Genomic DNA, 22,316 nt, shown 5'->3' on the forward strand with positions numbered 1-22,316 from the left:
AATTGCAAGTGAATTTCTCCTATGGAGTCGATCTTGGTTGCATGTAAAATTTTCTTCATGGTGTTGGATAGTAACTAGTTGATCAAAATATTGTGTCCACACTCTTTAAACTGAATTCACATGCCACTCGTAGTAAGTAGAGTAGTTTAAAATACCGTTTTAGAAACAATAAAAAAAAATAAAAAAAACATTCGAATTGGCATGCAGCCTAGGATTTCCACCCAACCCAAAATCCTATCTCCTTGACACCTTGTCCTCCTCTCGTCTATTGGTTGGTTGGTTCTCTAGACTGCTCTCACCACTTCCCCTCCCTCCTGACTCTCACTCACATACTTTCTCTCTCTAAAGTGCTACTCTTTTCATTTTCTCTCTCTGGAATTCCAAAATAGGGATGTGAGCTTGCATATTGCAATGCGTCAATGACCTGATTTGGACCCCTCGTGACTCACCACGTTCCCCATATAACACTGTAAATCCATCCCCACATTACTGCAATTTCAGAGCAAAAAGCAGCAATCTTTGAGCAAATTCGATAGAATTTCAAAGAATTTCAAGAAAAAAAAAATGAGCTGCATGAATCTGAGCTCATGGGTCCAATTCCAGACCTGCTCAATGTTGAATCAAGCAGGCAGATCCAGATCCTCCCAATCCTTCCACCTCCTCCACCCCCTCAAAACCACCATACCCATATCCTCCGCCGCCCCACACCACCGTCGACCCACCTCCCCTTTCGCTGTATCCGCCGTCCTCACCAAGCAAGAGACCCTCACAGAGGAATTCGACGAAGAGTCCCCGAAACCCACCTTCAATTTTAAGTCCTACATGCTCCAGAGGGCGGAATCCGTCAACCAGGCCTTGGACGCCGCCGTCTCCCTCCGTGACCCGATTACGATCCACGAGGCGATGCGGTATTCGCTTCTGGCCGGCGGCAAGCGGGTCCGACCAGTCCTCTGCCTCGCCGCGTGCGAGCTGGTTGGTGGGTCGGAATCCATGGCCATGCCGGCGGCCTGCGCCGTTGAGATGATCCATACCATGTCGCTGATCCACGACGACTTGCCATGTATGGACAACGACGACCTCCGCCGCGGAAAACCCACCAACCATAAGGTGTTCGGCGAGGACGTCGCGGTCTTGGCCGGCGACTCTCTCTTGGCCTTCGCATTCGAGCACATCTCCCTGTCTACTGTCGGCGTGTCGCCGGCCCGAATCATCAGGGCAGTCGGGGAATTGGCCAAGTCAATTGGGTCCGAAGGGCTCGTGGCCGGGCAAGTGGTGGATATAAACTCAGAGGGGTTGTCCGATGTGGGACTCGAACAGCTCGAATACATCCACCTCCACAAGACGGCGGCGCTGCTGGAGTGCGCGGTGGTTCTGGGGTCGATTCTGGGAGGTGGGTCGGATTCCGAAATCGAAAAGCTGAGGACTTTCGCTCGGTACATTGGATTGTTGTTTCAGGTCGTCGATGACATCCTCGACGTGACCAAATCTTCCCAGGAGTTGGGGAAAACGGCAGGGAAGGACTTGGTGGCGGATAAGGTGACTTATCCGAAGCTGTTGGGGATCGAGAAGTCGAGAGAGTTTGCAGAGAAACTGAACAAAGACGCCAAGGAACAGCTCGCCGGTTTCGATCCCGAAAAGGCTGCCCCCTTGATTGCTCTGGCGAACTACATTGCTTACAGGCAAAACTAAAGACACCCCTTTGTTGTACTGTTAAATTTAATGTTTGTTCGTGGGAATTTAGAATGTCTGATCCGCATGTTTGTGTTGCAGAACTGGATAAGAGTAGACACAGAGTTGGGTCAAATATACACATTTTTTCTTCTCCTTGTTCAGTCCGTGTCTTTACATTTGATTTATGTGAAATTAATTTGTTTAGCTTTTGGCATGCCTTTAATTTCCTTTTTACAAATCGATAAGATAGTCTACACAATTTATCTAACTTCGGAGAGGGGATGGTTTGAACCGGGACGCAGACCTAGTGGACATCACTTTGTCTTCGTCTCCCGACTTGCGACCACCATCGTCTCCTCCCAAACCTTCCAATAGCGACCACCCCATCACTGCCGTAGAGATTGTCGAACACCACCATCGTCTAAGGCCAACGCCTGCAAATCGAAATCGACCACCAGTTCACCATCATCTCATCTCCTCCCAAATTAAGGTAACGTTCTAACCCATTGACTCTCTGCATTGAGTTCAATTCAGTACGAATGCCAATTCTTTAATCTTCTAAGTTAAGGGTTTGCAGAAATCGGTTGAAATTTTGTATGTGTAGTTACTGATGGCTATTTTGTGGTGGAAGATGCAGTGGGGATTATAACAATTAACAGGAGGTTGGTCCTGTTGTATCTTTCAGAGTTATGTTAATTGTGATTCGGATTTTTGGCAACTAAACAGCTTGTAGAAATCACTTTTGTAAAATACTAAAATTGGAAAATAAAAACTTGGACCCGTAGGAACCTACCGGCCCGTTTCAAACCGGCTGGGTTAGGTTTGAGTCTCTTTTGAGAATATCATGATCCGTCCAACCCTGCCTCGTTTCATTTTCAAACGGGTCATATACGATTCCTCTAAATGTGGACCCGGCCCAGCCGTGCCCACCCCTAAGTGGATCCAGCCCGGCCCGTGTCAACCCCTAATTTAGGCGGTGGGAGGGAGTAGGGTTTCAGATTAGGAGTGAAGTGATGGTTTTCTTTTGCACATTTAGTGAACGGTTAAGATTTAACTCATTAGAATATGAGGTTGAGATTTAATTAATCTCACTAAAAATGGGGCTAAATACATTTGACAATTTTGTGTCAAAAAAAAATGGTGAGACACGAAAAAATATATTATTTCATTTATTTGTATTAGGAAGTGTAGAGTACTCATAAGTCTTACCTATTGGATTCAAATAAATAGATAAAAACTACAACTTTTACCAAGATGGATGTTTAGCGAGGTGGTAACTTGGCATTAAGTTGTTTTGTAGTATGTTTTTAATTTTTTAATTTTTTATTTATTAGAGCAAGTCCATCCCCATCACAATTGCCCGAGCAATTGGGCATTGAATATTCTAAAACCCAAAAATCCCTCTCCACCATAGCCCAATTAGTCGGGCCACACATAGGCCCAAAAAAATCAGACCAAGCAATCAGGTAGGGTTTGCCCATGTGAGCTCCTGAGTTTATTTGACGGCAGGTTGACGTCAGTACTTTATATATTTTTTTGTGTTAAGCGTGTAAAAAAGAAAAAATCTTTAAAATTATCTTTTTACTGTTGGGCTCACGTGGTACAATATGGATTTCTGAATTGAAAGAAAAAAACAATAATAATGAAAATGATTTGAAAAGTTTTAGTTTTAATATAAAAAAAAAACCATGTTATAAGTTTTATTTAATGATTAGTATAATGCCTATATTAAAGTAGTCCAACTAAAAATGATCCAACTATAATAAATTATGATTTGTCGATTTTACCACTAACTTTTTTAGGTTAGGTTTCAGATTTTCGTTGTTATTGGAGTTCATCGTTGTTTTGCAGACTTTCTTCTTTTTCTTTGAAACAAAAATATAGATACTCATGCTATTTAATTTATATTTTGTATTATTTTCGTTGAAATGTGATCGTCGTTATTATTCATAGTGTATTCGAGATACTGTTTTTCAATTTTTCTTCGTTAGTGGAGTTCATCGTTTGTTTCTCTAGAAAATAAATTTGAGATTTGCCTGCTATTCAATAATAACAACTGGTCACTGTTTCTAGATTGTAAAAATAAATTGTTTCTGGAATTTAAGTTACTGTTTCTGGAATTTAAATTACTGTTTCTGGAATTTAAATTACTGTTTCTGGAATTTAAATTACTGTTTCTGGAAGTTAAGTTACTGATTCTGAAATCTAAGTCACTGTTTCTTAAATGTAAGATAGAAAAGAAATAGTGAAATTCACTGTATTGAATTCAAAGCAAAATGAGCATCATGTTTCTTAAATATAATCAACTGATGCATGAAAGAAAAGAAGTAATCAAAGGTTAAAGCATAGACCATTTTTTAATCAAAGTCATTGTTTCTGAAATTTAAGTCACTGTTTATGGAATTTAATTCACTATTTTTTGGATTTTGATTCTTTTCTTTCCAGGTACATGTTTGTTTGTGCACAAACAAAACAAACACTATATATATATATATATATATATATATATATATATATATATATATATTTTTTTCAAGAAACAATGTTATGTTTTGTGTTCGCCAAAAACAGTTTGATTTTTTTCCAGACACTTTTTCGCCGGTTTCTACCATTAAACTTCTTTGAACTTGTTTTGGCGGCTCTATTTTCTGGCCAACCTTTTGGCCTTTTCAGATTCTGTGGGGGCCCACAAGCCATCTGGCCTAGCCCTCGGTTGGAGAGGGTTTTCATGCTATTTTCGGCCCCCTGGCCCTCTAGAGTCTGGACCCTTCAGTTGGAGATGGCCTTAGAGATCCTCAAATCGTGTCCGTTTATCGTATATTGTGCGGTCAATTTTCGTGAAGAACTATTTATATTTACTTTTAAATAAAAATATTAAAATAATTTTTAATTACATGATGTACGATGAATGATACAATTTGAAGATCCTGGAAAGAGGATCGAAGAGGATCTTCATTCACCTGGCATTGGTTCCCACTTTTGCCCTTTTGGTCTTTGGAGAGAGATTGTCTGCCCTCTTGTTTGGGTGTCTTTCTCATCCCTCCTATTTCGTACAATCACGGTTAAGCCATATCAACATTTTATATTGATTTTTTTTATAAAGATAATAAGATAAAAAATAATAGAAATATAAAATGTTGACGTAACTTAATCGTTTACAAATAAAATAGGATGGGAAGAGCATCCAAACAGTCTGCCCTCCTTGGTCTTTTACTTCAACTTCGTGGAACCATAGCATTAAATTATGCAGTACACTCCTTCCTGATTAACGAAAGGGAAATTGTGCTTAGCCCCTTTGCCGCTTTCCCAATTTCCTCTCACTTTCCTTTTCCCATTTCATCTTCTTCTTTGCATTATTCTGCACCATTGACTTGTGGGTTTTGCAAAGACTCAGTCTTCGGTTCGTCGTGTTGGATTTTGCTTGCGTTTGGGAATCTTGAACTTTCTGGAGGGTGTGGGGGTTTGGAGTGAGAGAGCAAAGCTACAAAGTTCATATTTTTCTTTGCATTTAAGCTGAATTTCAGGTGAGAAAAATCCATCAAGTTTTATACTTTGAGCAGAAATCTCATCTGGGTTTTTACTTTTGCTTTACCTAGTGAAATATTTAGCTCTTGGGTTGCTTAGGATCTAGCCAAATTCCAAGTCTTTGTGGTTAATTTTGTAGTTCTTCAACTTACTCATAGATTGTATTCGATTCGATTTCGAGTATTTGGCTGCTTGGATCATAGTTAGGTGTTGGGAATTTCTGATTATCTGAACCCAAATGATGGGAGGAAAATCCAGTAAAAACCTTGAAACTACTACCAACTCCCAGGACAGCGCCGATTTGAGCTCCTATGAGGCGGCTTGTAAGCTCGATCCAGCCTTGCAATCGTTTGATGTCAATCTCCAGCAGCGCACAAGCCGTGTCATTCACTCGCTTTCAGCCGGGTTGGATTTTCGGTGCCTATCCCTTGACTCGCTCAAGGAGGTTACCGATTGCTTGCTTGACATGAACCAGGAAGTGGTCAAGGTGATTCTAGAATGCAAGAAGGATATATGGAAAAGTAAAGAAATGTTCTCTCTTGTGGAGGAATACTTTGAGAACAGTCTTCAAACGTTGGATTTTTGTACTTCCCTCGAGCAATGTCTTAAGCGTGCACTCAATACCCAGCTGATAATTCAAGCTGCAGTTAGGCAGTTTGAGGAAGAAGTAGGTGCTGGGGCAGATGGGAACGGGTGTGCAAGAACCTTAAAAGAATTGAGGGCGTTTAAGGCGGCTGGGGATCCTTTCACAGACGAGTTCTTTATACTGTTTCAGGCAGTTTACAAGAACCAGGCATCCATGTTTGAGAAACTGCAACTTCGTAAGAGAAAACTTGATAAGAAGTTCAAATCAGTGAAAGCTTGGAGGAGGCTGTCAAATGTTATTTTCGTTGCTACATTTGTCTCTGTATTGGTTTTCTCTGTAGTGGCAGCTGCCATTGCTGCACCACCACTTGTAACGGCCTTGGCAGGGGCATTCGCTGTCCCAATAGGTTCAGTTGGAAAATGGTGTAATATGCTTTGGAATAACTACGAGAGAGGACTGAAAGGGCAGAGGGAGATAATCAGCTCAATGCAGATTGGAACGTTCGTTACAATGAAGGACCTGGATAGCATCCGGGTGCTTGTTGACAAATTTGAAATTGGGATTGAGTCACTGTTGCACAATGCTGATTTTGCTATTAGAGAAGAGGGGTTGGCTGTGAAGCTAGTGATGGATGAGATCAAGAAAAAGCTTGATGTGTTTGTGGAAACCATTGATAATCTAAGCCAGCATGCTGATAAGTGTAGCAGGGATATAAGGAAGGCAAGGACAGTGATTTTGCAGAGAATAATTGGGCATCCCAACAAATGAAAGACCCTTTCGGTATGTGTTTCTGATCACTGTTCTCTTCCTGGCGGTCTACTAGTGAAATGTATGCACCCTGCTAAAGCTAATTATTCACCTTGGGTCACATGAATTCGATTTGGCATTCCTTAAAGGCAAATGGTAGAGTCTATATTTTTATTAATTTATTTATATCTTTCGGGTTGAAGGATTACTTACCGACTATTTCATCTGTTTTCTTATTGCAAAACGTACTAGAACTTGATAGATTTTACTTAGCTGCTAAATGCTGAACATTTGGATTTGATGGCTACTAAGGGGTCTCTTTTAAGACTGATTAATATAGTTTGTGCGTGCACGCACTGTGCCGCCCTCTCACAAGAGTGGTTTTCTTCACCATTGTGTAGTTGATGTTGATCCCACCACAAACTTGTGCAAGGGATGTGTCATGTGTGTGGCATGTGCAAGAAATTCTTTCGTCTCTGGAATGTCTGCAAGGATTAGAACTAATTGGAATTTGGAGCTCTCTTTCTTCACTTTGAATGGTTATATGGATACGCAAAATGAGATGAGTTTAAGAATAGCTATATTTCTTGATTCTCTATCATATAGGTAGAGATAAAGATCGTTCATCTTCAGTCTGATATATATTGGACTGCCTAATGAATCCAACGGCTGAAGAGTTTTTGCATGATGAAGGGGCTTGGTATTGAAGTTACACTTGGTTTTATTAGTCAATAAGCTGAGAAAGCATGCTTTGTTGATTGGCAGAAATGATTTTGCTTCGTTTGATTATATCGGTTCATCTGTGGAATTTTTGGGGACATATTAATCTCTAGTTTTCGACTGTTACACGATTAATTCATTTAAGAACTTCAAAAAAAGAACGGATTTCTTTAATTGCCATCTTCGAAACATGTTGAGATGATATATGTTTAAGCGTCCGAAGGTAAAATATGAGCACGAGGCGAGTCACATATTTGCCGATGATTGCACGTATTAGAAGTATTTTTCCGAGGCTTTGTACTCAATGGAGTGGATCATGAGATATTAGTAATTAGTCAAAAATTGTGGTTAACATAGTATGCAGTTGTATGTGGTCTAACGCATCTGTCTATCATGAAAACAATAGTTTTGTAGTTCATCTGTTTAGATCAATAGTGGTAGCAGTATTGTTAAAACGGATGGTTATGGAAACAGAGGCCTACTTGAAACGCAAAAGTTACTGAATATTGACCTTGTCAAGTGATTTTCGCACGCTTATTTTCTGTCTCTACACCCTTCTATTTATTTTTGGTCTTTGAACTAAACGAATTAAAGCATATTCAAACGGCATGAATAGATCGGGGTGTGCGGAAGCGAAAATATGTGTGCAAAAATCCTTTTCATTATTATCCGTCACAACTTAAATTTACAAATTGCTAGAACTGGACTCGAACATTTTTACTTTCAAAGAACATGAATGAACAAAGGAGTGCGGAAAAAGAAAAAATGTGTGGGAATCTCATTTGCGATTGTATATCGCTAACAGTTTCCGTAACCTCCCATGCGCAACACTAATGAACGACTCCTCCTATGCGCAGTTTCCGTAACCTCCATGGATTTCTGAAGCATCTTGCAGCTTTCACCGGCATCCGCCATCACCAATATCGAAAACTTTCCACCAAATCCATCCATTTCCTCAACCGAATCTAACCCCACAAACCCAACAATCCAATTCCCAGAAATAACACAAAAAACCAGCACAAATCCACTCCAAAGCAACGACCTTTGGACCCGAAGACTTACATGCGAGAAACAGACGCAAACATATACAGAATCCTCAAATATTCGACATGGGATTCCGCCAAAGAACAACAGCAGAGCCTTCACATAAGATGGGATTCTTACACTGTGAGCCAGGTGCTCAAAACCCACTCTCCGATGGAAAGGTCGTGGCTTTTTATTTATTTATTTATTTTATTTTTTCAACCGGGTTGCTGGGTTTAAAGGGTTTAAGCACGACCAGTTCACCTACACGACAATGCTGGACATTTTCGGAGAAGCCGGGAGGGTTTCATCAATGCCCCATGTTTTCAAGCAAATGCAGGAAAAGGGGGTCAAAATTGATGCCGTTACTTACACTCCTCTGATGCATTGGCTTTCGAATGCCGGCGACGTCGATGGGGCTGTGCAGACTTGGGAGGAGATGAAAGCTCAGGGATATCCTCCCACTGTTGTTTCTTACACTGCTTGTATGAAGATTTTGCTTGGTGATAACAGAGTGAAGGAGGCTACTGATGTTTACAGGGAAATGACTCAATGTGGATGTTCTCCAACTTGTCATACTTGCACTGTGTTAATGGACTTCCTAATTGGTTCGGGTGAGTAGCATTTGCATTCGCATATGCACTCTATGTGTTTGTTGTAATGTCTGAACGGGGGTGATTGTTTGATAATTTTTTCTTGAAAGTTACCAGTTTGTGCATACGGTTATACTGGTTGTTTACGCACGGTGTGTGTTTGTTAAAGGAAGATGAGATTTTTCTTGCTATGATATGAAGTTGTTTCCACATTGTGATTGCTTGCATTACCCCACTTTTAATAGGATGATGTGAAATTACATTTGTTTTCGTAGTCATATTTAGAAAAGATATCATGTTTGTGTAACTTGCATATTAATAGTTTCATAAATGGACTCATTATGCTATGATTTCTATGCATATATGCACTATTGGTGGGATGCACAGGGACTCATCTTTGCGATGTTCCTCTCCCTCCTCCCCAAAATATCGATAAAGTTATTGAATTTGTTATGTGTTTCAGGGAAATGCAAAGAGGCACTTGACATTTTCGGTAAAATGCCAGACGCTGGAGTACAACCTGATAAAGCGGTTTGCAATATTTAATTCAGAAATTGGGCAAAGCAGGAGACACATGGACAATGAACCATGTCCTTTGGTTTATGAAAGAAAATCGCCTTACCCTTCGTTACCCTGTATTTCTAGAGGCTGTTAGAACTTTCAAAATTGCTGGCGAGAATGATTCCCTCCTCAGGCAAGTTCATCCTCACTTTTCCGTCGACTCTGGCAATCAGGAGGAAAGTGAGTTTAGGCCAACTGCTGCTGATGCTCTTGTGACAATTGATGAAGGGCTTGCATTGATTCTTTTGAAAAAAGAAAATCTCGTTGCCATAGACCACTTGCTTGCTGGAAATGGAGATAAGAATATACAATTGGATTGTGCTATCACCCAACCATCATTGAGGTAAATTGTGAACATTGCAGACTTGATGGTGCTTTATTGGCTTTCGAATATGGTGTGAAAATGGGCATAATCCTTGAGAGAAATACATATCTGGCTTTGGTATGAGCTTTGATCAGATCAAAGTCATTTCTAAAAGTGGTGGAGATTGTTGCAGAGATGATTAGGGCTGGATGTTCTCTTGGAATATACTTAAGTGCACTTCTGATACATAGGCTCGGGCGTGCTAGAAGGACACCTTGTGCTGCAATATTTGTTGCCTTATGATCACAAGTGCACTGCAACTTACACCGCATTGATTGGGGCTTACTTCTCTGCTGGGAGTGCTGATAAAGGGCTTCAAAATTTTGAAGCGATGCGAGGGAAAGGATTTCGTCCCTTTTTGGGCACATACAATGTGCTGTTAACTGGTCTCCGAAAGTGCAGTAGAGTTCATGAAGCTGAAATGAATAGGAAGGAAAAGAAGAGTCTGCAGGCAGATGGTGAGTTTCAGAATGCTGTCCCGATCGACCAAAAGATTTGTGATTTTCTGTTTGCTGGGGATCTTGTGTCTTGATGCCAATTGGGCAAACGAGATTCCCTAATTGGTCTCGCGATGCAAAACAATGTGTCGCTGCTTGAGAGAATATGTCGTAGATAAGGAAGCACTGCTCCTGTCAACCCAATGGCTGTGTATACGATTAAGGCAAAGAGTTGTTGATCGAAAATCCAGGGTAAAATACAAAAAACTACCTCAACTATTGGGGTCACGACAGTTTCATACCTCATCTTTTAAAATTGACAATGTCATACCGCATCTTATGAATTTGTGACAATGTCATACCTCTGTCAAATTTTCTGTTAGTTTTTCTGTTAAATGCTGACGTGGCAAGAGACGGGGACCACTTTCTATTAAAAAATTAATAAAATATTATTAAAAACTAAAAAAAATATTTAATATTTTTTAAATATTAAAATAATAAATAAAAGTAAAATTAAAAAAAAAAGGGTAAAATACAAAAAACTACATCAACTATTGGGATCATGACAGTTTCATACCTCATCTTTTAAAATTGACAATGTCATACCGCATCTTACAAATTTGTGACAATGTCATACCTCTGTCAATTTTTCTGTTAGTTTTTCTGTTAAGTGCTGACGTGGCTTGATTCGGGACATACTTTCTGTTAAAAAATTATTAAAAACTAAAAAACAATTATTTAATATTTTTTAAATATTAAAATAATAATAAAAAACAGAGAAAAAAAAAACCATCAGTTTGTCCCTCCCCTCCCCCTCCCCCCTCATCTCTTTTCTCCCCATTTTCATTTTCTTCCCCCCACCTGCAAACCCAAAAAAATAAAAAAAAATTGAAAACCCAACAACCCCCTGCAGAAGAACAAGAAGGAGAAGGAGAAGGAGAAGGAGGAGGAGGAGGAGGAAGAAGAAGAAGAAGAGGAAAAAAAGGAGGAAGGAAAAAAAAAAAAATCCCCCCTGTCGGCGCGGAAGAAGAAGAAGGGAGAAGGAGAAGGAGGAAGAAGAAGAAGAAGAAGAGGAAGAAAAGGAGGAGGAAGAAGAAGAGGAAGAAAAAATAAAAAAAATTTGAAAACCCATCAACACACCCCTACGGAAGCGGAAGAAGGAGAAGGAGAAGGAGGAAGAAGAAGAAGAAGAGGAAAAAAAGGAGAAAGGAAATTTTTTTTTTTTTTTAAATCATCAACTCTCCTGCCGAAGAAGAAGAAGAGGAAAAAAAGAAGGAAAAAAAAAAAATTTGAAAACCCATCAAACCCCAAATCCACCACTTTCATCCATCCTCCACCTTCTCTGCGCACCCATCTTCCCGCCGACGGGATCTAGGTTTTTTTTTTTTTCTGGGTTGCAGGAGGGAGAAGAGTGTGGGTGTGGGGGGAAGACAAATTGGAATTTTTTTTTTTTTTTTTTTTTTGTTGGGATTTGCAGGTGGGGGAAGAAGATGAAGATGGGGAGAAGAGGGAGGAGGGGGGAGGGGAGGGACGAAATGAGGGTTTTTTTTTTTTTTTTTTTTTTCTGGTTTTTATTATTATTATTTTAATATTTAAAAAATATTAAATAATTGTTTTTTAGTTTTTAATAATTTTTTAATAGAAAGTAGGTCACGAATCAAGCCATGTCAGCACTTAACAGAAAAATTGACGGAGGTATGACATTGTCATAAATTCGTAAGATGCGGTATAACATTGTCAATTTTAAAAGATGAGGTATGAAATTGTCGTGATCCCAATAATTGAGGTAGTTTTTTGTACTTTACCTTTTTTTTTTTAAATTTTACTTTTATTTATTATTTTAATATTTAAAAAATATTAAATATTTGTTTTAGTTTTTAATAATATTTTAATAATTTTTTAATAGAAAGTGGTCCCCGTCTTTTGCAACGTCAACATTTAACAGAAAAACTAACAGAAAAATTGACGGATGTATGACATTGTCACAAATTCGTAAGATGCGGTATGACATTGTCAATTTTAAAAGATGAGGTATGAAACTGTCGTGACCCCAATAGTTGAGGTAGTTTTTTGTACTTTACCCAAAATCCAGACTCTGGAAGTTATGTGGTTGACACACTTTTAAGTTGTCTTGATGGACAATTAGACTTGTATGTCGGGCAAGGTTTAAAGCCATGTTAAACATACTTTTATCTATCTATTGACATGATTAATGATATGCACAGTGGAATTGCAACTTTTCTTATACTATTCTGGTCCAGTTTTGCCTTGAATTAACGGGACGATTAAGAAGCAAGTGGCTATATACCATAATGGTGTAAAAGGTGTTAAGCCTGATAGGATTTTTACCACCTACAAAAGTAGGGATAAAAACACGAAAATACTTGGAAGAGTACAAAGTAATTGTAGTATAGATGACTCTAGTAAGATCGTTCTCCTTCAGGGATTGAATGAATAATTTATGTTAAATTAAATCTTAATTAATTATTTAAAATAAAGTTTGAGAAAAAGGTGATTTTGTGATTTAAAATAATAAAAACGAATTTAATAGAAAATAATTAAATAAAGTGACAAAACAAAGTAAACTAAAAGAAAACAGTTTTTGAAATAAATTGTAAAAGGCTAGGATTCTGCCGTCACCTTAACAATCATATGTAGTTCTTCCAATTACTTATGAATTACACATGCATATTTGAAGGTTAAGTTTTAAGAATATATGCCTACTTAGACCCCCAACAGAGAGCGTATATCAAACGTGCAATCCGTCTGTAGTATTCAGATCAAAACTAAACATGCATGACTCATTAAGTTTTGTGAAGCCTTCTTAAAAACCATGCAACCCTTAAAACGTGGTATTCATCCTAAGTGAACTTGCACATATTAACTACAAAAAGCCTTCGTCAATTTCAAGGACCGACCTCTGACCAAAATTGCATCAAATTACTTTTCTAAACATCTTAATGGTGGCCAATCATCAAGACAATTAGACAGAATAAATTGGTGATTAATTATTCAAAACTTGCATGCATACTATCATCAGCAAATTGAAAAGAAACTGCATATTTTTGCTAGCCTAGCGAACGGAAATTAGTTACAAACAATCATAAACAAAATATTATTAAAAATAAGGATAGAAAACACCTTGAAAATAAAAATTACTGCGTTCTCCAAAGCTATGCGTTCTTCCCCTCTCTCTGTCTCCCCCCTTTTATCTAATGGCTAAATATCTTTATTTATACTACTACAAAATAAAATCATAATGGCACGTTTACGTAACCGTAATGAAAATTGGAGGAATTGAATTGAGGAGTTGGAATGAGGAGAAATCAAAATCGGATTCCTGTTGAACTTGTTTACTTAAATGTTCTGGAATCGGAATAGAAATGACACTAATTCCATAAAGCTGTTTACTAATTTAGCAGAATCGGAATATAAACCAGTATGATTACTAAAATCCCCTTGTTCCAAATCAAATATTTTATGTACTTTTTTTAATAAAATTTCATATAAGATATAATAGTAAGAAAAAAATTAGATTGCTTTTTTTTTTTTTATTTCATAGACACACTAAAATGCTTTTTTTTTATTTTATTTTTTTTAAATTAAGTATTTACTTTAATATTTAAATTTTCTCACTCAAATTGTAGTTTCTTCTCTTCAACATATGCATGGAGTTGTGCATAATGTGAATGAAGGCATAATATGAAGGAAAAATGCATTCCTAATTCCTTCACCCTCCTGGAATTCAAATACCTCATCTATCCAAGGAATCCCACTCCAATTTTAGGAATTGCATTCCTTGTTTCAAGTGGGGTCCACTGCACTATTGATTCCCCAATATTTAGTAAATACCAGCCGTAATCGAAATTCAATTCCGTTTTTTTATTCCCATTACCCTTACGTAAACGTGCTATAAAAGGTCTTAGAATAAAATTAGAAAACATAATAAAATAATAAAACAGAAAATAAAATGTTTCCTATTTGAATTAAAATTCGGACTATAGAGAAAATCCATCTTTTGACCAACCAAATCAACTCCAATTTGGTCCCAAAATGTCTCTTTTAAAGCTTAAGTCATCCCCTACAAATCATCAGAATGAATCTTCCTCAAAATATGCCATATTAAACTTCAAAATACCCAAAACGTCCAGAAACGTTAATCTAGAAAAGTTACGCGCTGGACCTTTATTTCATTTTCACGGTCAAACGGCTTGGTAGAAAATTTTGGAATTTTGCTACAATCATCTTGAAAGACTCACAAACCTCCTTCAATTGGAATCACTCCAAAATTCGTCCATTTGATTACTTTATGCTCAAGTGAAGTCGAGTATCCTACATTAGAAATATAATTCAAAGTATCAAAATTCACACAAAATAACTAATAAATTAATACTAAGAATATGGTCAAATATATCGTATAAAATCGACTCATCAAAGCCCTTGCATGATGGGGTGGGTTCTAATATAACAAAATCTATCATTTGACAAAAAAAGAAAGAAAAGGGACGAATTAGAAAGATATTTGGTTTTCATGAGTATTCTTCTCTTTGACTATCTGCATTAAGGTTCCTCTATTGTTTTCGGACTATATTGGTTTGTGTGGCTATCGCTTCTCAAATTAATGTGCATCCTGACATTCAGATTTGTCTCATTTTCTTGTTTTTTTTCCTAACTTTTTGGTGTTGTTCTACTTGTTTTGTAGGTTTAGACCTTTACATTTGGCTATGAGGGGTTGGGTTTTATGTCCCCCTCTATGTATCATTGTTGTTTTTGTTTCTAGAGGAGTAAGTTTATATCCCCCTTCTTTTTCATGTATTTTTTTTATTTGTTTTATGAGGGATAAGGTTTAACCCCTCCTAATAACTAGATATAACTTCATTTTTTGCTACCAATAAAATTGTCCTCGTACCATCTACGTTTTCTTAAAAAAAATGGAGATACTCTATATAACAATGGGGTATTAAGCAATAATGTGAACCATAGCAGTCTATTCCCATTATATCATTTCATTATTTTTGGTGAGTTAATACTTGATTAGCTATCAGATCAAAGCATATATATTGAGATCTGGATGTGACAAGGAATTATATGAAAGTGGCAACCAATAGAAGCCTTCAGTTTTGGTGTTAAAGAAGCTTCGTTATTGCCCCTTGAAAGTCGAAGACATGGAGACGTGTGGCACATAACATACCAAAATGGGCCTAATCACGCCTCATTTGGTGGCTGTGATTGAACAAGAATGAGACCCGAGTATTGTCCGGTCCTTTAGAGTCACACCTTTAAAAAGGGACTATTTTTATCCAATATGTTAAACAATTATCCAATTTGATCGATATCGTTTTATCATTGTTAAACTCATCACACATCGGAAAAGATAGTTAATCCTTTTGAATTGGTCCTGTTTTGTTTAGTCCTAGTCACCAAACAGGACTAAAGAGCAAGGGCACACCCGAAACTACTTTTATATCAAGTATTTGTACTCATTAATGTTTATGTTATAAGTGCTTGTATTAGAGAAATGTTCAAATTTTTATTAATAATGCATGTGCTTTTTCAAGAAACTTTTATATGATCTGAAATCATTTTCAAATTTCTTGCCAAATGTAATATAAAAGTGCTTTTGATTGTAAGAAAGTGCTTTTAGCCTTTCTTGCCAAACGTAGACTAAACTTGTTACAAATCATAACATCAAGGTATTGAGAATCTCATTATCCATCTAAAATTATTGCTGTGTCATCCCCATTGATATTGTTCTCTATATGCCTAATTATATAGCTTTTTATTCCCAAAATATCAAAAGCAGATTGAAGAGTGTACGTACGTGGTTCATGACTATTAGACACCTCAGAAATGGTGGATGGGTTTCAGCCATGGAAATATAAAAAAACCTAAATTCGACTGAACACAATAGAAAATTATATTTGCGTATAGATATAATAATTTAGTTATACTAATCAACAGCTGTTAGGCTTGTGGGAAAACATGGTTACGTGGTTTGATTAAGCTAATCAATATTTTAGCAGCAAGAACAAAGGGTTTTGAGTACGTGACGATTTATTTGAGTTAATTAAACAGCATTTGGCAACTCGTGGTTGATAATTTGCAATGCATTGACTGGATAATTGCATACGATGTCATTATTTACATGAAGTATTAGGCACAAGTTTGTAGTGTTATTCAGATAATCTAAATCAAATAAAATGTCGTCGTCACTCGTGTTAGGGCTTCCGGAGGTGTTCAAAGTATGACTATCAACTTAACAAATATTTGGAGAAAATATGACCGAGACGACCAGCAGGTGATCTTATTAGTTTACATGTTATAATATAACTATATGAGGTAGACGATAAGTCAACTGCGATGGAGCATGGCAAACGAAACCGTCTATGGGAGCTGTTCGGTGGGTTGGGCGTGGGGGCTCGATGGCCGTCGAGTCTAGCAGTGGAAGCGGAGGCAGTAAGGGAAGCGTTGACAGCTTCCAGAGGAGGGTTATGAAAATGTGGTAGTAGAATCCGATTCAATTAACTTGATCTCTATGCTCAAGGTAGAAACAAACCCATATTTTACGATTGCTAGCATTCTTTTTGATATCCGATCCGAGAGTTAGCAACCAAGTGGAGTCCATTGAGTTTGCTTTTGTGCCTCAAGCCCGCAACAGGGCGACTCACTTAATGGTTTCGTTTGTAAACAGAATGATGGGCTACCATAGATGGAGTTTTCTCTTTCCCGAATTTATGTTGAACATTCTTATTGAGAATGTAAACATTGTTATCCGTCTTTTATTATAAAAATCTATCAATTGACAAGAAAAAAAAGTCGGATATGTTGCTCACCAATACTGACGTAAATTACAAGTATTACAATATGAGTGAATTTTGTTGTATTGTAAGTGGTTGAATACAAGAGCATATGAATTATTACGTGAACTAATTAATAAAAAGTTTACGAAAAACTAATTAAGAGGGAGATTAAAACATGTGTTGGAGACATACAAAAATTTGACAAAACCAAGTTTACAACAAATGATCCGAAGGAAAAGGGTTAAAACATAGAATTTGACATATGTGGAGAAAATTTACACCCCCAATTACTCCTATTATTTTACCTCAAACTTTCAACTTTTATTTAAGAACGGTTCAACTATGAAGCACCTGGTGCTCTGTCCGAGAACCACAAGAGTCGATTTCGTATGAAATAACCTTATCGGCTAACAATTAGCATGCGGATAAATCTCAAATTTAGATCTCACTACTTGACTGCTTGGTGCCATATCCAAGCAAGCAACACACGAGTTTGTTTCGGATGTAATAGACTAATTGACTAACTCATAGTTCTCAAGTCTGAATCTCACTTCGTAAGTGCCAAGTAACACACGAATTGATTTCGGATGAAGTAGATTCATCAACTAACTACTGTCTTAGTGATGTTTCTCGTTCTCTAAAAAAAGGGTATAATGCGTATTTAGCACAAAAACAATTTATTTTTATGGTAATATTGTTGCTCACTGTCTAATTTATCACTTTTAAAATAAATTTAAATTTCAAGATTCAATTATAGATAAAGGAACTGGATCCCCTCTGGATCCAATAAAAATGAGCCTACTGAGCAGGCAATCCAGACCTTTGAAATTTAATCTAACGGCTACAAACAGAGGTCCTTTAAAAATTATAATAATTGTAGCCGTTTGATCAAATTTCAACGGCCTGGATTGCCTGGTCAGTAGGCTCAGTATATATGGATCCGAAAGGGAATCCGATTTCATAGATAAGTACAAATTTGAAAGAGTAATGTTATTCATACCATGTTTTTGTACCATATTTTCTTACCACTTTAAGTGACATTTGATGTGGACAGCCACATTATTTGAATGAATCAGATTTTTAAATTTAGTTCATTATTTAATAAACTAATAATTAAGAAAAACTAGTTAATTAAATGATGGTTGTGGTATACTAGGAGCATTTATGCTTCATTTCTTTGAATTTTACAAATTTTTCAAATGATTTAACTGTCCACATACTATATAAGATAATATAAAAATATAATATAAAAACATCTTACGAATAGTATTACTCAATTTGAAAATTTATATTACCAAGCATGATCGCAAGCCTATGTTGAGCCACGTTTGCGTGAACCGTTCCAACATCCTCGTGAGCTGTGCCATCCAACTTTCTCGGGTACTAAAAAAACAATAGTAACCTATTATCCAGTGCAGCCAACCCTAGTATTTAATCCCATAGGCTCCGAAAATAATAACGTCTCTCTACCTTCCACGCGTTCATCACGCCACTCCACCTCGCTAGTCCACACAAACACCAGTCAACATCAAACAGAAAACGAAAGTCATCTAATCCGACCGTCCGCAGTCGAGAAGGTCACGCTGCTGGAAACGAACCATCCACGTGGACGGTGAGTAATCCACCAACCCCTGATCTTATCACCCGTGAACACGGTACGATAAATTGGAACGAGCGAGATATACGGATAAAATGAATATGCCCAGAACGTAAGGGATAAGTTCATCGCTAGAGTCATGGGGAGCCGCGCAAAACGAAATTTCTCCCGATTTTAATTCTCGCAACTCGTGAAACAATCGCGAGGGTTTCAAAATATCGTTGTCGTCCAGTCAATTGGGACACCTATATAAAGAGCCAGAGGCCTCCATTGTTGATGTGCTCAATAACCAGTACAAAGCTTCGACGGCTCTCTTTCTCTCTCTACAATTCTCTGGATTTTCTCTCTCTAGATTACTACAATGGCGTTCAAGAAAACCCTAGCCCAGCGTCTGTTCAGCATCTCCAAGGCGTCGACCCAAACCCTCAGAAACTGCCGGATTTCGTCGTCGGCGGTCCACACCCGACCCTCTCCCAAGCTCCGCGAGACGAGCATCGCGCCCGACCCGGGTGACAATGCCATGTTCCGGAGGTTCCTTCACAAGAGACCGTCGGCGGGGAATTTCCAGAAGCCAGCGATCTGGTCTTTGCCGATGGGGGAAAACCTAATGGAGAAGCTCAAAGTCATGGCCATTGGCCAGGATCGGATCCGATTGGACGGTTTGGCTCCGCCGGAGCCCAAGCCGGAGAGCTCGCCGGTGGCAAAATCGGGATTGACGACGGAGGAAACAAAGAAGCTGCTGAGGGTGGCCCAGCTGGAGGCGGTAAAATCGAAGCTTCGAGAAGTCCGGAAAAGCTGGGTATCGTATTCGGAGTTTGTTCGGATCTGCAGAGAAAGTTGCGCGGATCCGGATATGGGTCTGGGGTTTGCGAAATCGCTGGACGAAAACGGCTCCGTCATCGTATTGGGAAATTCCGTTTGCTTGAAGCCTGAACAGGTAAAAAATTAATTTCTTAATTCTTTAAGTCCCAATTAAATTATCGTTTTTTTATTTTTTGGAATTTGAATTTAATTTTTGTAGTTGTTTATTTTTATAATTTTTTGGTGTTTCAGAAATTCAGATAATTGTTGTGGTGATCTTGGTTTGATGGCCGAGAGGGTGAATTAAATTTGCGAGCAGTGAATATTATTTAGTGTGATATGGGAAATTCCGAAAACTGATATAGTTTTTATGATTTTATTTTGTTTTCTTCAACAGGCGAGACCTTTAAACGTGAAATGGGTGTCAGTCTTTCACCGTGGCAGATTTTGTTTTTCATCTTTGGGAGGAGACCCAGTGAATTAAAAATAATAATATTAAAATTAACAAAAAAATAAAATCAGAAAATTGCATTTTTGCTGGGTGGCTTTTTTATTGGGGTGGGAGACGAGCGATATTCTATTATGCTCTGCGGTATCTTTTACGGCGCGGTGCAGATGGAAAATAGGAAGAAATTATTTAAAAGGGGCATATGTTATTAAAAAAAAAGGAGTTTTGATGAAACATTATTGTTCATTTTTAACAAAAAAATTATATTTTTATTTTTTTCATATACTATTTATACCCTGTCATTTTTCATTAAAAATTAAAAAAAAAAATTTGTTAGTTTTCTTAAAAAAAATGGGGTATATTTTTCTCAAATTAGAAAATCAGAGGGTGTTTTAGTGTTTTGGGTGGCATAAAGTTTGAAAAGCTGGGTGTGCTTGTTTCTCTTTTTTGGGTGGTGGTAAAGCGTTTGCTGAGCTCAACAAACATTATGGGAATGTTTGAAATAGGAAACGTGCTTTTTTTAAGTGGGAATGTTTGAAATAGGAAAAGTGCTTTTTTTTAAGTGAAATGCTTTTCTTCAAGTAATGATAGCTTGCAGATTAACGTCTTGGATTTGCTTTTGTTTATGGATTCGTATTTGGTCCGCATACCTTAGTAACGATAGCTTGCAGATTTACTTCTCGGATTTGCTTTTCTGCATACCTAATTAGGCTTGGGGGTTATCCACTTTGTCCCCATATATTTATATTTTTGCTTGCATGATTCTTCAACCTAAGAGATCTGACTTACAATATTCCGGAGTATGTGTGGCATATTTCATTATTTAAAGTCGTTAGATTTAATTCTGGTATATTAGAGAAGAATTCCATATATCCTAAAATAGCTTCGAAATTTATTTATAAATTATTCCCCACAACCCATAATGTTTTTTTATTGTTTTTGAAAACTTATTTGAAAACATAGGTTTTTGTGTTAATTTTTTATTTATTTTGTAAAAGCTGTTCCTGTTTTTGGTGAGGATTAATTAGTGATAGGCTGAGCATGCTTTACCCAATTGTTTCAAACCGTTTGGTTACTGCAGGTAGCCAAAGCAATTCAAGAACTAATTCCCATTCCAGGAACACCACCCGACTCCGATGACCCCAGAATTAGGGAATTGGAAGGCATGGAGAGGCACAAGTTTGAGATAGACCAAAAGGCGAAGTCCCTTGTCCGAAAGGAGCTTTGGTGCGGTCTTGGCTATTTGGTCGTCCAAACAGCCGGATTCATGAGGCTCACGTTCTGGGAGCTCTCATGGGACATCATGGAACCCATTTGCTTCTACGTTACTTCAATGTATTTCATGGCTGGATACGCCTTCTTCCTCAGGACGTCAATAGAGCCCTCTTTCGAAGGGTTTTACCGTAGCCGGTTTCAGGCTAAGCAGAAGCGCCTCATGAAGCTTGAGAATTTCGATGTCGGAAGGTATGACGAGCTTCGTAAAGCATGTTATCCGGACTCGTCGGATTCATCAGAAATGACCGCGACAACTGCTTTTGATGGGGCGAAGAGGAAGCAATCTGGTTCAGTACATTAGTTAAAGAAAAAATATAAAAGTAATAGAACAAAAAAACAAAAAAAAAAACAACAATATAATTGATTGGAAAACTACGATTTTGTTTTAACACCCCCCTTCCCTTCCCCGCAAATTTAACTTTAGAAATTTAGTCACCGGCTTTATGTAAACAATGATGTTGAGAGTGTTTAGGTATTTAGGGTGCGATCGTTGCACCAGATTATCTTCGACTGGACTAGCTGCAGGGACTAAGCTGGACTGGCTTAGACTAGACTAAGCTGGACTAGCTTAATGAAGCGTTTGATACAGTGTCGGACTAAGATGCAGGATTGCAATATTAAAATATTTTATATTTAATTAATATATATTAATTAATATTTTATTTTTACTTTATCTTTTTGCTTTTTTTTTTTCTAGAATCATCCGTCCAATCCCAGTAACCTTCCGCCTCTCCATCCCCCTTTCCCTTTTTCCCCATTTTTATCCCTCCCACCCACTGGCCCTTTCTCTCCCTCCCACCGTCTCTCTCTAACATAGACAAGCGATGCAACCAAAGTGATGTCAGAGAGTCTCTCCATTTGCCTCACCAATGATGCAACTAAAATCCTCAATCTTCCTTACCTCCTTTTCCAACAAACCCATCTCATCCCCCACCCCAAAAATTCACTTAAAATCCCCAACCTCTCTATCTCCACTGAGGGTGTGGTTGAACCTATATACGACTTGGTTCTTGAACTGGTCGTGATGAGGTGTTGGTAGTGGGCAGAGAACTGTGGATTCCCTTATTTTCTTCCTTCTTGCTTTCTCTGCTGATTGCGCAAGAAGTGAATTTTTTTCCCCTTTTTTCCGTTCTTGGTTTTTGTAGAGATATGAAGGTCAGTCTTCAAT

The 22,316-nt window shown here is 37.9% G+C and overlaps 3 protein-coding genes and 1 pseudogene across 5 annotated transcripts; all 4 read left to right on the forward strand.

Annotated features, from left to right (window-relative positions):
* The first annotated feature begins 290 nt into the window (after positions 1-290).
* On the forward strand, positions 291-1,875 carry LOC137747215 (geranylgeranyl pyrophosphate synthase, chloroplastic-like). Its single transcript, XM_068487282.1, has one exon. It carries the CDS (start codon positions 565-567, stop codon positions 1,687-1,689), a length of 1,125 nt encoding a protein of 374 aa, XP_068343383.1. The 5' UTR covers positions 291-564; the 3' UTR covers positions 1,690-1,875.
* Positions 1,876-4,917: 3,042 nt separating this feature from the next.
* On the forward strand, positions 4,918-7,504 carry LOC137748692 (UPF0496 protein At4g34320-like). 3 transcript variants are annotated; one of them, XM_068488869.1, is made up of 2 exons: positions 4,918-6,562; positions 7,136-7,504. In XM_068488869.1, exon 1 carries the CDS (start codon positions 5,435-5,437, stop codon positions 6,548-6,550), a length of 1,116 nt encoding a protein of 371 aa, XP_068344970.1. In that variant the 5' UTR covers positions 4,918-5,434; the 3' UTR covers positions 6,551-6,562; positions 7,136-7,504. The 3 variants fall into 3 exon arrangements, with proteins under 3 accessions (XP_068344970.1, XP_068344969.1, XP_068344971.1); XM_068488868.1 differs by lacking the exon at positions 7,136-7,504 and adding an exon at positions 6,931-7,124; XM_068488870.1 differs by lacking the exon at positions 7,136-7,504 and having other exon boundaries at positions 4,918-5,195; positions 5,400-6,922.
* Positions 7,505-7,747: 243 nt separating this feature from the next.
* Positions 7,748-10,469, forward strand: LOC137748693 (pentatricopeptide repeat-containing protein At2g01390-like; annotated as a pseudogene).
* An 8,450-nt stretch (positions 10,470-18,919) lies between these two features.
* LOC137748357 (calcium uniporter protein 2, mitochondrial-like) lies at positions 18,920-21,816 on the forward strand. The gene is made up of 2 exons (XM_068488502.1): positions 18,920-19,561; positions 20,955-21,816. The coding sequence occupies exons 1-2, from the start codon at positions 18,986-18,988 to the stop codon at positions 21,447-21,449; spliced, it is 1,071 nt and encodes a 356-aa protein (XP_068344603.1). The 5' UTR covers positions 18,920-18,985; the 3' UTR covers positions 21,450-21,816.
* Positions 21,817-22,316: the final 500 nt, after the last annotated feature.

This window comes from Pyrus communis, chromosome 10 (assembly GCF_963583255.1).
Source record: "Pyrus communis chromosome 10, drPyrComm1.1, whole genome shotgun sequence".
NCBI lineage: Eukaryota > Viridiplantae > Streptophyta > Magnoliopsida > Rosales > Rosaceae > Pyrus > Pyrus communis.